At 58.7% G+C, this 15,353-nt stretch overlaps 1 protein-coding gene across 15 annotated transcripts in view; it reads right to left on the minus strand.

The window, feature by feature from the left end:
- Positions 1-15,353, minus strand: part of GIT1 (GIT ArfGAP 1) — a 21,464-nt gene continuing 6,111 nt past the window's right edge. For 9 of the 15 annotated variants that reach the window (XM_077970720.1, XM_077970717.1, XM_077970713.1 and 6 more), the window contains 20 exons: positions 10,021-10,154; positions 9,448-9,560; positions 9,221-9,326; positions 8,449-8,666; positions 8,264-8,358; positions 7,876-7,918; positions 5,482-5,508; positions 5,251-5,299; positions 4,828-4,900; positions 4,174-4,271; positions 3,664-3,775; positions 3,391-3,524; positions 3,050-3,202; positions 2,747-2,977; positions 2,605-2,658; positions 2,340-2,426; positions 2,158-2,231; positions 1,819-2,001; positions 1,613-1,676; positions 1-1,448 (listed from right to left, as the gene is read on the minus strand). In XM_077970720.1, the coding sequence (XP_077826846.1) occupies positions 1,236-1,448; positions 1,613-1,676; positions 1,819-2,001; positions 2,158-2,231; positions 2,340-2,426; positions 2,605-2,658; positions 2,747-2,977; positions 3,050-3,202; positions 3,391-3,524; positions 3,664-3,775; positions 4,174-4,271; positions 4,828-4,900; positions 5,251-5,299; positions 5,482-5,508; positions 7,876-7,918; positions 8,264-8,358; positions 8,449-8,666; positions 9,221-9,326; positions 9,448-9,560 (2,127 nt within the window). In that variant the 5' untranslated portion in view covers positions 10,021-10,154 and the 3' untranslated portion in view covers positions 1-1,235. Of the gene's footprint in view, positions 1,470-1,612; positions 1,677-1,818; positions 2,002-2,157; positions 2,232-2,339; positions 2,427-2,604; positions 2,659-2,746; positions 2,978-3,049; positions 3,203-3,390; positions 3,525-3,663; positions 3,776-4,173; positions 4,272-4,827; positions 4,901-5,250; positions 5,300-5,481; positions 5,509-7,875; positions 7,919-8,263; positions 8,359-8,448; positions 8,667-9,220; positions 9,327-9,447; positions 9,561-10,020; positions 10,155-15,353 lie in introns of all 15 variants that reach the window. The other 6 variants (XM_077970711.1, XM_077970710.1, XM_015118956.3 and 3 more) reach the window with 3 other exon arrangements.

A 15,353-nucleotide genomic window follows, 5' to 3' on the forward strand; every position in this document is an offset into this window, starting at 1 on the left:
TCATGGTCACTTCTTTATTTTTGATACAAATGTACATGACACGTCTTGACAGTCAGCCCACCCACCACCACACAGGTAGGGCCTGGCCCCCCAGGGAAGAAGCGGGATGGGGAGAGAGCTGGTGGGTCCCACCGTCTGCCTCTCCAGCCTTCCCAGGCTGCCAGCCAGGTTCCCAGACCTCCAGAGGGTGGGACCACAGCAGGTGCAGGTAGTGATGGTGGGTGCTGGCCTTGTAGAGGTTACAGGGAGGGGACTCAGCTCCACAGCCACCAGCTGAATCGGACACCCCGGGGAGCCAGCCCCAGGCTCAGGTGCTCTGTCCTCCACCCTAGCCAGCACATATTCCCCCTCCACACAGGAGCGGGAGGAGATGGAGGGAAGTGGTTTTTGATTTAAGTTCATAGAGAAGGGGCGAGAGTGGGGAGGGATCAGGGAGGCAGCGGGCAGGACCAAAACTGGTTACACGGGCAGTCCCTGGCTCCAGGTGGGGAAGGGAAGCTGAACCCCACTCTGGTCCCACTGCTCTGGTCCCCTCACCCCTCAAAACTCCAGATGGACCAGGCCTCCGGAACGGCACTGCCGCCCGCACACTCAACACGCAGGCACGCGGGGACACTCAGTTACCACGAAGTTAAAATTAAGGGGTGGGGAAGAAGAAAGGGAAAAAGAAAAAACAAGACTTTCCAGTGTTTGCTGCTGGGGACCCCCAGCACACAGGTTGGGGCCTGTGCCCTAGGCAGGGGCCGTTTGGCATTAAAGGGAGAGCAGCAAGGGGCTGGTAGCTACAGGGCAGGGACATCCATGGAGACTATGTACAAAGGAGGGGATGCCCCTGCTCAGCCCCCAATAGGGCTGAACTGGCTCATGGGGGTGGGTCGCATGTACGGAGAGCTGCCCCACATGGAGTGTCCCCACCCGCCCCTTTGCTGAGGGTGCCCTCGAAGGCGAGGGGCTGGGAGTGATGCCTTGCAGGCCCCTGCTCACTAGGAGTGGGGAGATGCTATATACAGAGGGGAGGTGCATGGAATGTGGGGGACAGAAGCTCCTGCCACCCCACCTCCCCATCCTTAGGGGCTTGACGGGTGGGCACCAGGGCGCCTGGCTACCAGGGACAGTGGCAGCACTAAGGGCACTTGTGCCAGTGGCTCTGTTGGGGTGGGGATTAATGTCTGGAGTGGCCCAGCTCCTGTGGCCAGTGAGGTCCTAGGGTGCAGGTGAGGGTGTGGGGAGAGAGGTCACTGCTTCTTCTCTCGGGTGGTGATGGTGACCAGCTGCTTGGCAGCCTTGGCGATGTCGTAGGCGCACTGGATCACCTGCTGAGTCAGCAGCTGGAAGTCCACTGGGGCGCCAGGCTCTGGCGGCACTGTCTTCCGGCACTCACTCTGCAGCCGGTAGGCGCTGGCGTTCAGCAGCCGCAGTGAGCTCCGCACTGGCTCCAGGGCTGGCCTCTGGAGGGGGCAGAAGTGAGGCTGGACCTTGGACTTTAAGCCGCCAGCTGCCACCAGGGCCCAGTATCTCTGTGTCTCCACCCGGGTAGCAATCAGATGGGATTCTCCACGCCTGCCCCAGCCCGAGGCCCTCCCACTCCTGGTCCTCTCTTTGGCCCCTGTACCTTTGGGAAGAGGGAGGCCATCTCGGTCACAGCCAAATGGATCTTCTCTGAGCAGGGCACGAAGCTGCGGGGAGAAGGGAGGGTATAAATCAGGGGGCTCTCAAGGGAGGTTCCCAGGGACAGCAGAACCTAGGGCCCCTCATGCCCTCTGCAACACCCTAGAAACCAACAGGAACTGCATCCCCCCCGCCCCCTCCACTCAGTACCTGTCATGCTTGAACTCCTGGGCTGCCCGCAACAGTTCCTGAATGTTCTTGGTGACCTGCTCTGTCTTCAAGATGACATCCTCTGTGCTGGGAAGCCCAGGATCGAGGTCTCCATCCAGGCTTTCCAACTCTGGGTGGAAGTCTTCCTCTTTGCCCAGCTCTAGAAACCTCTTCCCTTCCAGCCTGAGGCCCAGGTCCGGAAAAGAGAGACAAAGATATATATAGAGAAACACGTTCCAGCCTCGGAACCGCCTGCCTCGGTCCTCACAGACACACTGGGGACCCTCTCAACCTCCCCGCCTCGGTACATGAGCAGGCTGAAGACCCAGGGAGCCTCACCCCAGCAGTGGGTCCCCACTTTGTGTGTTCTCATAATCACTGTCGGCTCCGCTGCCATGGCGGGAAAGCTTGCTCTGGAGGGCGGAGGGAAGGGGCTGTGAGCGCTGTGCTCCTGGACCCACACAACCCCCAGCCCACATGGCCCCCAGCCAGGCTGTGGGCACTGGGTATGGAAACATTACCGTGTGGCGGCTTCCTTCCTGGGAGCAGGACAGCAGCGGGGAGGAGGGAGTGAAGGGCACAGCTGAGGCAGACACCCCCTTCCGGATCTGAAACCCAGGGCAGTGCTGGATGGAGTCAGTGTGCCCCACTGCCCCCTGCTCACCAGCAGTGCGGCAGGGACCGGGTCAGCCTAATCATCTTAGGCCCCGCATTCAGCACAGAGCCCAGAACCCCCTGGGGCTCAGAACCTACTGCCTAAGATGGACACGCCTTCCCCAGGCTTACCCGGTAAAGGCCAGCAGGGACGTGCACTGAATAGATGGCGTCGTCCTCTAGCTCCTGGGGATGTTAGCACAGTGAGCGTCATGGTGGACCCTGCAGCAGCCCCAACCATCTCCCCACACCTTGAGACCCACAGGTGACTCACAGTGCTGTGGAAAGGCTGCAGCCGTGTAGTAAGCTCGTCCCCAGGGGGGCCCCCGAAGGGCTTCAGGGCGGAGCCGGGTTCATACATGGAGAAGGCCTGGCGGTCCCTGCGGTGTGTGCTCCCGCCTGGTGCCATGGGTGTGTGTTCTGCCCGTTCACTGGGGAGTGGAGGTGTGGGCACTGGCCCTGGAGGCTGCCGGAGCTGCAGGTTCTCCGCCTGCAGCTTGTGGATCTGTGAGTGCAAAGTGCTGTCAACCCCCCTGGAGTCCTGGGGCTCCCCCTCCCACAGAGGCTGCACCCTCACCTCTCGCTGCAGCCTCCGGAGCTCGTCGCTTAGGCTACTGTTGACCTTCATGAGCTGCTGCACCTTTGCCTCCGATGTAGCCAGGGCCTTCTTCAGCTCCAGGTACTCCTGCAGCGTCACAGCCCCATCAGACAAGTCCGAGGAGTCCATGCTCTGCAGAAAGAGACCTAAGCCAGTCAGCACCTGGGGGCAGGGAGGCCAACACCCACAGGGGACAGTTACTGAGGCTAGGAGCAGCCCGCCTGTCCCTCAGGCCCCTGGGCTACAAGAGGAAAGAACTGGGTCTCGGTGAAGGCCTGGGTCAGGGCACACGGGAGTGGGAGGGAGGGTGGGACTCGGACCCGGGCGCGGTTGCTCCGAGTGGCGCCGGTGCTACGCAAGGGTTCCTGGTCTGTGTCCTCGTCAGAGGCCACGCTGTCATAGTCGTGCTGGTCATCGAGGTCACTCTGGCTCCGCAGAGACAGCTCAAGGTTGTCTGAGGACACAGGGGCGTCACTCAGGCCTCACTCCACCACACAACCCGTCTCTCAGGCCACCACTGGCAGAGAGAGCCATGTAGGAAAGACCCCTGGAGCCCCGCCCGCTGCCTGCACCACCCCCCACAACCCTCCCACCTGTGGGGCTGCTCAGGCTCTTGCCCTGCTGTCTCCGCTTGGCCTCACTGAGAATGTCGATGATCAAGGTGGCAAACTCTCGGGCATTAAAGCGGGCCAGCTTTTGTCGCCCCTGCAAGGCAGAAAGGGCCAGGCTGGCTTCAGGGGACCCCTTATAACTGACGCAGAGGGGTGGGGACCAAGCAGCAGGGCTTGGCTCTGCCATCTAATTTAACCCCAGCTAAAGCGTCCCAGCCTTGCTTCACCTGGCCAGTCAGCAGCTGAGGCCACGCGGGGCAGGGTATGATACAGTAGGGTGCCTGAGCAGAGGCCGGAACACCCGCCGGAGCTGCTCACCAAGTGCTCAAAAGAACGGCCTCCTGTCTCTTCCCAAATCCCAGTGCCAGCTGGGCCCTGAGGGAGGCCCTGGCAAATGCTGGAGAGCTGGCTCAGGCCCCAGCCCACTGCCGGATGAGGAGGGACCGCCCGGATGAAGGAGACCACCCCAGGCCCCCAACCCAGCCCCCTTACCTGATTCCTCGTGGCTGAGTATTCCGGGTTAACAGGCAGGAAGGGCACGGCACTGCGCTCTGTCACCAGAGTGCTGTGGTTTTGGGTAGCCAGCCACACTGGAGGGGAGGGACAGGAGCAGATCAGCCACGGTGGCCAGGCCCCCACGGTGGGGGTGGGGAAGCACTGAGCCCAGCCTTCCTAGCTGCCCCCACGCCCATTGAGCACTGGTGTTCAGAACAGGGGTGCTCTTCAGGCACGCAGAGCTAGGCTGGGTCAGGGCAAGGCTGGGCACAGCCGGCTGGGGATAGACAAATGGAACAAGGCGGGTCCCACCCATCCAGACCCAGAGTTTGGGCTGGAATCCGGCTGTGGCCAGGAAGGAGTGATGCAGGAGGGCGGAGCAGTACCAGGGAGACAGCCAAAGTGGGAGGCTGCCAGAGTGAGAGGAGCCCCAGTCTGAAGCTGGGGGAGGAGCAGGCTAGCCGCCTCCCCCTCAGCACTCTGCCCAGCCTGGGATGCTGCCCAGGCAGGTTCACAGCCAGCAGGGGCTCATCTGCAGGCCTCTGAGCAGCCCCAACCCGAGGCACCCCTTCTTAGCCCAGTAAAGGACCAGAGACCCATGCCTGGGCCGCTCGGGTCCTCCGTGCCAGACACTCCTGTTCCCCGACTCACCTGCATCATTTTCTCTTCGATCCACCTCATCATACACGTCCATGGCGAGTTCCTCAAAAAGCCGATTGCTGAGCTGGAAGAAAAGAGGGGCCCAGATTTTGTCAGATGCATTGGCTCCCAGTGCCAAGGCCAGCTCCACAGCATGTTGTGAGCCTTGGGGAACCGGTGGCCTTCCTCGTGCTGCCCAGCCCCTACAGTCTCAGAACGGGTAAGTGGGAAGGGATCATGTTCCAAACTCCAAGGTGGGAGAGAAGGGACCAGTCCGTCCCCTTGTGGGGAGATCAGACTGCTGAGGCGAGTGAGGGGACAGGTCAAAGACTTGGAAAAGTTCACTGAGTCAGAGGCAGGGGAAGCAAGGGCAGAGGGTGGGGAACCAGAGAGGGGCCAGCTCCAAGTGTCAGGGCACTGTTGGAGCAGACTTACTGCCTGCAGCTTCTTCTTAGCAGCTTTGGCCAATTCGGATAGGTCCAGGCTGAGGGCGGAGGGAGACGAGAATTGGGAGGAGAGGAGAGACCTGAGAGGTGGCCAGGCCCATGCCAGCAACCTCCCCAACATGCAGGGATCCCAGGGAGATGGCACCCCAGATGCTGCACACCAAATGCCTCCCCACCCTACCCCACCTTCAGGCCTGCTGCCCCGGCAGGCACCGTATACCTCTGAGACATGCACTTTTGCCGAGATCTAAGTCCAGAGAAAGGCAGCAGAGGGAAGAACAGGACAGAGGCAGCAGTTACCCAGGAGCAGGGCACGTCAGGCCCAGACCCATCTCCGTGCACACCCGGCCCAGAAGGGACAAAGCTCAACTCGTCTCACCGCGTCCCCCACCCCTCCTCCTCTGGCTTGCTCTTCCTCTCAGTGACCTGTTCATCCAGCACCAGTGTCAGCCACCTGGCAGTCACCTGAAGTCTCCTTCACCCTCCAGTCCTAGTGAAGCTCCCCATGTTCCTCAATCACTTGCTGCCTGGGCTTTGCAACAGTTTCTTAATCTCCCTCCTTCTAGTCGTGTCCCTACAATCCTGTTCTACCCAGCAGCCAGGGTGATTTTTTGGATACACCTGGCTGCACTATCCCTTGCCTTAAAGCACTGCAGTAATAACAGGTGCATACGGCACACTCCAACCATACTTCATCAGAATACCCTAGGGCCGGATGCAGTGGCTCACACCTGTAATCCTAGCACTTTGGGAGGCCAACCTGGGAAGTTCACTTGAGGCCAGGAGGTGGAGACCAGCCTGGGCAACACAGATACAAAAGCAATTTAAAAATTAGCTGAGCATAGTGGCATGTGCCTGTAGTCCCAGCTACTCAAGAGGCTATGGTAGGAGGATCGTTAAAGGCTGCAGTAAGCTATGATCGAGCCACTGCACTCCAACCTGGGCAACAGAGCAAGACCCCAACTCTTAAAAAAAAAACCAAAAGCTAAACATTTTGCGTACATTATCTAATCCTCTCCTCCCTGAAAAACAGATACTGTCATCTCCATTTCCAGGAGAGGTAACCAAGGCTCAGAGAGGTCAAGCAGCCTGCAAGTCACACAGCCAGTAAGCAGCAGAACTGACTTCACACTTCTATGCCTGGAACTCTCTGCTCTTGGGATGGTCACTGCTCCTGCTGATGCTCTCGGGGCTGCTCATTCTCCTGCTTGTCTCTATTCCAGTCTTGCTCGTAGGGTTCCCTGCCTCCCATGCTGTGCTCCAGCCCCAGGGGCTGCCTCCATTCCCATGCAGCACTTCTACCTTCCATGCCTCTGCCTCTCTTGCTGCGCTCCCCCAAGGGGACTAGAATCACCTGCCTAGGCTGCCTCCCCAGCTAGACTGTGAGCTCCTCAAGGGTAGGGATTGTGTCTCAGGTGCCTCTGTGCTCCCAGTGCCAAGAGCAGTAGCTGGCTCCAGGAAGGTGCTCAGTTAATGTGCTGTTGAATGGAGCCCATATGTGGGTATATTTACCATACACACACATGCATGTAAACACGCACACACACACTCACAGCCCAGGTAGAATCAGACCACTGAAGTAGGAGCCTTGGGGTCTCGAGGAGGTCTGGGTTTAGGATCTGAGTTGCCCAGGCTTGGCTATGTCCATCTGCCCACACAGGCCCTTGGGGAGGAGAGCACCTCCTCTCTCCAGATCCAGGCCAGAAGGCACAGCCTGGCGGCCAGAAGGCACAGCCTGGCATGAGGACGTGGCCATCAGAGGTGGCCACCAGGTGGCACTAGCATCCATCTTATGTGCTGGGTGAGTGGCAGAGGGTGTCCCACACTGCCTGGGCACTTGGGGCCTCTCAGACGGAGGCAGAAACACCTCATTCAACCAGCCTCAGGGCACCTGCCTAATTTCTGAGCATGCTCGAGGCCTAGCGTGCAGTCTCAAAGTTAGTCACATCCCTGAAGCCCACCCATCTTTTCAGTGAGGAGCAGAGGCTTCTCTAAAGACAGTGGGGTCAGTGCCACTGAGACAGAACCCAGTGGCCCACCCTCCCAGCCGAAGGTAGCTTTTTTTTTTTTTGAGACGGAGTTTTGCTCTTGTTGCCCAGGCTGGAGTGCAATGGCGTGATCTCAGCTCACCGCAACCTCCGCCTCCTGGGTTCGAGGGATTCTCCTGCCTCAGCCTCCCGAGTAGCTGGGATTACAGGCATGCGCCACCACACCTGGCTAATTTTATCTTTTTAGTAGAGACAGGGTTTCTCCATGTTGGCCAGGTTGGTCTAGAACTCCCGACCTCAGGTGATCCGCCCGCCTCGGCCTCCCAAAGTGCTGGGATTACAGGCGTGAGCCACCGCGCCCGGCCCACAGGTAGCTTCTTACACCCAAGCCCTCCATGTACTTGACAGTCACAGGGCTCAGGCTATGCTGGCCACATACGGAGCTAACATTTTTTTACCTGCCTTGGGGCCCAGCATTAGGGACTGAGGACTAAGCTGTGCCTCTAGTCTCTGGGGGGTGGGGAGCAGGGTCCTAGGCCCCTGAAGCCTGGGCTGGGAGCTCTGGGGGTCAGCTGCCCACATGGCATCCAACAGCCTCTGGAAAGGGGCATCAGGTGGGCACTCACCTGTCAGCCATCTGTGGGATGATGTAATGCCCATTCTTGTGATCTGAACAAAAATAAAAATGCCAAGTCACTCACTAGAGCTGGGTGGCATCAGCAGCTGGGAGCCCACCTCACTGCTATGAGCAGGGCTGGCACCCAGAAGTGTCAGGGGAAAGGGGGGAGGGCAGGCCACCCCCAAGAGTGCTGGGAGCTCAGGGGAGGATGCAGGATGCCCACCCCCACTCCCTAGCCCCAACGATGCTGTGGCCCAGAGCCTGCAGCAATTTCACAGGAGCCAGTTGCCTAGCAACACTGCTCCCCAGTCGCTCTGTCACCATGGCACCTGCTGCTGGGTGTGTCCAGGTCCCACCTGCCCAGCCCAGCGAAGCCCGCTCCAAGCTCTGCTCACCCGGCTTGCGTCCACAGAGGTAGAAGGCCAGCCGGTCAGTGAGCTCATATTGGCATTCAACCAGCCTTTCCGCCAGCTCATGGTGCCCCGCCTGCCTGTGGGGAGGGGGTATGGCTCAGCCCTGCAGCAGCAGCCCTCACCCACACCCCCACCCACCCACGCTGCACCCTTCAGCTGACCCTCACCTGGCATAGTCAATGGGTGTGCGGCCATTAACATCAGGGGAGCCAGGGTCAGCCCCATACACTACAAGCAGCTCGGCCTGCAGTATCTGCCCTGCCTTGGCAGCCACGTGCAGAGGTGTTGTGCCCTTCTCTGGGTGGAAGAAGTTGGCCTGGGCACCCAGGGATAGCAGGCGCAGACATGTCTCCAGGTTGCCTGTCCGCACGCTTGAGTGCAGTTGCTACGAGGAGCAGAGCGTGCAATGAATACACATTGCGTGAGGCGCACCTCTCCACCTGCAAGCTGCACCCTGGCTGCCCCTGGGACGCCTAGCAGCTCCAAGGAGGCCTGCCCAAACCAGGCTATGTCAGGAGGACAGAGGCTCCCCACTAGGGGTTAATGCCAATCAATAAACGCTGCTGTCAGTCACCATCTACCACGTGTGCTGTGTGCCCTGCTTAAGATAATGTCTTCATGAAGTAGATGCTGTTATTTCTTTCCCATTTTACAGATGATGAAACTGAGGCTGTGAGAGGCTAAGCAACTACCCCCAGGTTTTCCCAGCTTCTGAGTGGCAGTTGTGGGCTTCTAGCCTTCTGTGTCCACTTGGTTGCTGAGGAGCCTCAGCCGCACATGGCTTGACCTAGCAATCTGCTCTTTCCATCCTGCCTACTGTTACCACCTGACCTTGCGGCCTTTGGGGCCCAGGCCTCAGTGGGGACAAAGGAGAGGCCTTCAGAGAGTCAAGGGTGGGAAGAAGAGGGGGCCACCCATCTGTTGTAGGGCCCCTCAAACCTTGCTGAGGTCTTTGGCGGTGACCCCATCATCGTCCCGGCAGGGAAGCTTGTGCACAAACGCCAGCATCTGGTACTTGGCCCTGATGAACTCTGACTTGATGGGGCTGCATGGGGCACACAGGAGGAATGGGGGGCATGGTGGGAGAGGGTGGTCACTTTGCCACCTCCCAGGGCCCTGTCCCAGACTGTGCAGTCTCTGCCCACCACCCCTCCAGCCCCACTCACTGGACTTTGTCTTGGGGGTTGGCTTTACGCCGGCCGCTCTGCACTTGTGCGGGGTCCAGCAGGGAGTGCTCCCAGATGGAGTTGGCCCCGTTGCTGGCAAGCGTGTGCACCATCTGCGGGGAAGAGATGCCAAATGAGAGAGTGCCCACTGCGTGCTGGGCACTGGGGGAAACACCTCCTGAGCGCCTGCTGTGGCTGGCGTAGCTGGAAACAGTACCAAGGGGGCCTACGGTGTGCCCACACCACCACACCTCCATCTAGTCCAGCTGCCCAAAGACACAGATCCCATGTAGCACTTCAGGTCGCATGATGAGTGTGCCAAGGCTCAGAGAGGTGAAGCGACTTGCTCAATGCTACACGACCACGTTGATAAGCGGCAGAGTGGGGGTGTGAGCTACTCTTCTGCATGAAGTGAGTAGATGGGAGGAAAGGGTCAGGATTAGGCTCTGCCCCAGCTGCCCCTTGGAAGCTGCAGATTCCAGACGGGGGTGTGTGTGGGTGAGGGGTAAATGCCCTCATGTTCAGCATGCTCTGCCTGTGGGGAAGGAAGAACCACCTGACCGAGCCCTGTACCTGCAGCAGCGTGGGAGGCCAGGCGCTGTGGCGAAGGTGCTTGACAATGGAGATGTGGCGTCCCAGGCTCCGGTGCACGCTGCAGCACTCGTCGCACACCAGCACACCCCTGCTGATGGATGCCCAGCCAGGATCTGCCAGAGTGAGGGCAAGGGTCAGCCGGAGCCAGACGATAGGCCAGACCTTCTGAGCACTGACCGCTCTGGCCCGTGCCAAGCCTAGTACTCTCCACACATTCACTCACTCAGTCCCCAACAGCCTAGGAGATGGGACCATCACTACAGTCAGGTTACCAGTGAGGGATCTCCGCAAGAGCTCACAGCTGAGGGCTGACAGAGCCATGCCGTTTCCTACATCCTTACCCCTCTGGGACATGCAGTCCCCAGAGTCCATTCAGCAAGCACAGGTTCCTGCCCTGCAGCCACTGCTACCAGTCTCTCAGCCTTTTCCCAGGAAACAAGGCGTCTGCCCTAGCCCATCCCGAAGGGAGGCAGGGATCCCCAAGGGGATGCAACCCAGATGCTGCTGCGTGCCAGATGCTGTTGAAACATGCCTGACAGATCACACCCATCCACAGGTCCTGCCTCTGGCCTCCTGCCAGCAGGTGAGGTCCTTTCATGCTGGAGCCTCCTGCCACCATCACTGAGGGTGTGAGCTGGAGCCCTCTTAAGGAAGACGGACAGAGCAAAGGAGCTGGGCTTGACTGGGCACCCACTGGGTACCAGCTGGGTACATTATGTATGATGCTGCTTGCAACTGTCAGGCAAGGTAGGACATGCTACCTCTGCGATGAAGAAACAGTGGCTCGGAGGTTAAAGGGCTTGTTCAAGGTCACAAGGCTAATGAGTAGAATTGACAGGATGTGGCACTTTGATGCCTGAGACCATGCCATGTCCACACTTGCTGCTATCCTTCTGCCTCTATAGCCTGCTCTCCACTCTTTAGGGAAAAGTGAACTTTGGAAAGAAGAAGTGGGGCCAGGACTGGGTGGAAATTTCGGGGTCCTTCTCACGGGCGGAGGAGATGCCACCCATCCTAGGCCCCTTGGGAGATGGGGAGGAGACAGCTGCATACGACTCAGGCTGCAGAAAGGTCACGGGGGAGAAAGCAGGCATTGTGTGCCGCCTGAGAGTGGGGGCAGGGCGCCTCTCTCCCAGGACACTTTGCTCTGCCCAGCGGCCCCCGCCCTGTCTCAGGAAACCCTGTCCTGGGGTGGGGGTGGAGGACTGGCTCTCTGCCTTGCCCTGTACCGCTCAGGGTGTTCAGAAATGCCCCCACCAGGGGAGGGACAGCCTTAGGGGGATAAGAATCTCCCCCAACTAGAAGGCAATTCTCAGGCCCTTCCCCTCTAAGGACTTCCACCAAAGTTCCCAGGAAAATTGAGGAGACTCTGAGTCAGGGGTCCAGCCTAGGCTCTGCCCACAGCAAGTGGCCCCCGCTGAGGCATGGAAACAGGAAGTAAAGGAGGGAGGTCTGTCTTTGGGTTTAGGCTTTTTAAGGGAACCCCTCCCAATCAGGGCAACAGAGGGATGCCCAAGGTGACTGCCAACACCTTCCTAGGGGGCTGACTCCAGGGCTCAGGAGGAAGGGATGAGCCTTCTTCGCCAAGAGGGGGAGTCCTAGCATGCACCTCTGTGCTGGCTTTACCCAAACAGTGAGGCACCCCAGGCGTGGAGAGCTCCCTCTCCCCACTCCAAACACCACTGGGTCAGGGGGCTGCCAGCCAGTCACCTCCGGCAGCCCAGGCAGGAAGCCGGAAATGATGCAGCCCAAATTCCTCTTGGTGGGGTTTCCTGTAAGTGGGGAGCCGCCCAGGGCAGGATCATAAATGGACTGACCTGAGGTCTACGGTCCTACCGGAGAAGCCAGGCGGGGAAGGTTGACTAGATATCCACAGCCAGGCGCTCCAGAGCCCCAAGCCATGGGCAGACCAGATGTGGTGAGTGACCCTGGATATGGCAGCAACCAAGACCAGGGTGCAGGAACGTGGTCCAAGGGTTTGCCTCGCACTTTCCCCCAGCCTGGGGGAGGGGTTCTGCCTCTCCTCCAGGTGACCTGAGAGGAATGGTAGGCAAAGGACACTGTCCTGGTCTGGGCAGCTGACACTGGTGTCATCTCATTTCTGGATGACACAGATGCGATGCCCACCCTAACCATTCTCTCTCCTCTCTCTGTGCAAGTGCCCTTGGGTCTACCCAGATTGTAGTTTAAGGTGAAGGGATCCTTGCCTCAAGAGGCTCCTTGGACCAAACCTGGGACGGAAAGGACAGGAACTATAAGGGAACTTGTCAGCCCTCCCCCTGGGCTTCTGGCTCCACCAGCAGGGTACGGGTCTGTATGTCTGGCGAGGTAGCAGGTGTGATCCTGGGATCACGTTAACCAGTGCCAACCCCAGGGAGGCCTCTACTATGGTGAATTCCTGCCACCACCTGAAGCCATCAGTGGCCTCCAGGGCCAGTAGGTTTGCACATACAGGCCAGCTTCAGGCCTCCCTCCCCTGAGCTAAGGGCCAGATCCCCACTAGACTAAGGGAAAAGCCCACATCATGATGGCAAGCAAGAGTAGTCCTTGGGGTAGTCAGAATGGTGGTTACCTCTGAGTGCACAGACTGAGAGGGGGCACTTGGAAGCTCCCTAAGGTGATGGAAATGTTCTATAACAAGCTTGTCCAACCTGCAGGCCATATGCGGCCCAGGGCAGCTTTGAATGTGACCCAACACAAATTCATAAACTTTCTCAAAACATTATGAGACTTTTGTGCAATTTTATTTTATTTTTATTTTTTGCTTGTTTTAGCTCATCAGCTATCATTAGTGTTAGCGTATTTTAGGTGTGGCACAAGAAAATTCTTCTTCCAGTGTGGCCCAGGGAAGCAAAAAGATTGGATACCCCTATTCTATAACATGATCGGAGTAGTAGTTACACAGGTATACACACATGTAAAAGCCCATCAGTGTGAACACTCAGGTGCGGGCACAGACACATACAAGTTCTACCTCAATAAGGCAGGAAGAGGAGCCCAACATTTGTACCACTCTGCAATCTACACTATGAAGAGACAAATCAGCTTGCAGCTTGTCCTGTAACATGTCCCCAGCCTTGCTCACCAGAGATATCTAAAGGACAGGCATCTTGAGGCCTTCACTCTCACCCCCAGGGCTGCCAAAGTGGAAAAGGCTGAGATAGAAGCCCATGGGGTGAGGAGAGGCCCTTGACTGAGACCATGTGGCAAGGTGGGCCAAGGCAAAGGAAAGGGGAAAATGCACATTCTCCAGGGCTCCCTGCCCCCTTCCTCTCTTGGACGCCCCAGGCAGGCAGGAATGCACACGGTGCCTGACGAGGTGGCACAAGCTGCCAGAGCAGCCACGCCATGTCCAGTTGCCTACCAACACACTCGCACTTGTCCCGGGTGCCCAGGCCCGGGAGCAGAGGGAGGATGGGGCTCTCTGGGGGCAGGCTGCATCTCACCTCTGACCTCCATGACTCCTCAAATTAACCAAGCACAAAAAGTCCCTGGCCCCACTCCTGTGGCTGGGACTGCAGGGCTCCTATCACAATAAAAGAAAGCTGTGACCCTGGGGTGGAGCGATACACCATGGGGCTGGCACTGGATCTGGACTCCAGACTGCTGGGTACCCTCATGCCTCTCTGCCTGAGATGCCACAGGACCCAGACCAAACACGTCGCTGCATGCCAGGGCCAGCATCCTAGGGTCCAGGTGTGGGATAGTCCCAAGCAGCCAGCCAGGGTCCCGACAAGAAGCCAGACACTCAGGGAGCGCCTGCCATGTGCTGGACACTTCGCTGGGTGCTAGGTGGGCTGATGTGTAAGACTGTCCATATCCTCCCCACCCCACCATCCTCACCTTCTCACCATCTTCCTGACCTCTATTGTGTATCAGGGGAAAAGAGTCATCTGGGGCACAAATTCCTCTGACGGATGAGGACCTAGGAGTAGGAGCTGGGCAATCCAACACATCTGATGCCCACCATTCCTCCCTGAGCCCACTGGGCATCCAGAGGCTTTGGATGACATTCAATGCAACAGAGAAAGGACAACTGCCTTGCTGCCTTGCTGGTGCTGCCCTTCACCCCTCCACCCCAGAATCAGATCACAGCCCCCCCAGAAACCATTTCTACTCCAATTTCTTTGCCTCCTAATTGAGGAAACTGAGGCCCCCACAGTGAGGAAAGTCTTTTTGGGGTTACAGAGTAAGCTGGGAACAAAGGCAACACTATGCCCCAGGCTTCCCCGATAGGGTGCCTGCTAAGCCTCTCCTCCACATGCATGCCATGCTCACCCCATGGAGGTGCGGAACAGTGGGCAGACATTTATAAGGCAAGGTGTGTCCTCAGCCCTGCCATCCCCAGACCTGCCTGCAGCTGGGGGAAGGGAGTCATAGTTTCTTAGGGGTATGGACCCTCAACCCCAGGGCCCTCTAAACCAAAAGCCCCAAGGAGGAGAGTATCTTGTGCCCAAGCCCTGCTGGGTCACAGTTCCCAAACCGTCTAGCTTGGCACCACCCCCAGAACCACCAGAGCATCTGTGAGGCTCAACCTGTGGGGTCCTGGGCTTGCTCAAGGGGTGGCTGAAAGTTATGGACCCACAAACCAGCACCCCATAATCTCACTCTTAATAATGCCCACAGCCCCGCTAGAGTTCACAGACCTCCGAAGCCTGCCCAGGGGCCTACTAGGGAGATAGCTCCTTTTCTAAAGAAAGAATGGATGGGGGCTAGAGCTTCCTTCCCAGGCCAGCTGCAGAGCCCAGTCACTGGCTGTCCTCCCCCATCAGAAGGGAGCAGACTCTTGGATCATTACCCCTGACTTCCTCAGCAGGCCTGGGGGGTTTCACTCCAGCCCAGTCCTGACTCTGTTAGGAAAAAGAAGAGAACCACCATGTAAATACAGCCAGGAGGCAGGCTAGGAAGCCAGCAGGATGCGGGGAATCTAGGCATTGCCTCCCACCCATTTCTCGCCAGACTGGGCTAGGGGACAGGGAGGGGCCGGGGCCCAGGATAGCTTGATGCCAAGCTCACTTTCCCAAGCGGGCCTTACGGTGAATAGGAACAGCAGGGTCCAGCCGAGCTGTTCCCAGTCACCACCAGCAGGCCTGGTGATGCCTCCCGATAAGACACCCGGGTCTGAACTGGCCCTGAACGCCAGGCCCCGCAAAAAAGCGCTAGCCTTAGGAACCCGCGGCAGGGAGTCCTGGGAGTAGCCACTGCTCATCTGCTCCTGAGGAGACGGTATCCAGGCCCCGCTGGCGCATCTGCCCGGCCCTCTGCTCCTTGCCCTCCACCACCCCGGCAGGCGTGCCGACCACGCGAGCAGC

Source organism: Macaca mulatta, chromosome 16 (genome assembly GCF_049350105.2).
Source record: "Macaca mulatta isolate MMU2019108-1 chromosome 16, T2T-MMU8v2.0, whole genome shotgun sequence".
NCBI lineage: Eukaryota > Metazoa > Chordata > Mammalia > Primates > Cercopithecidae > Macaca > Macaca mulatta.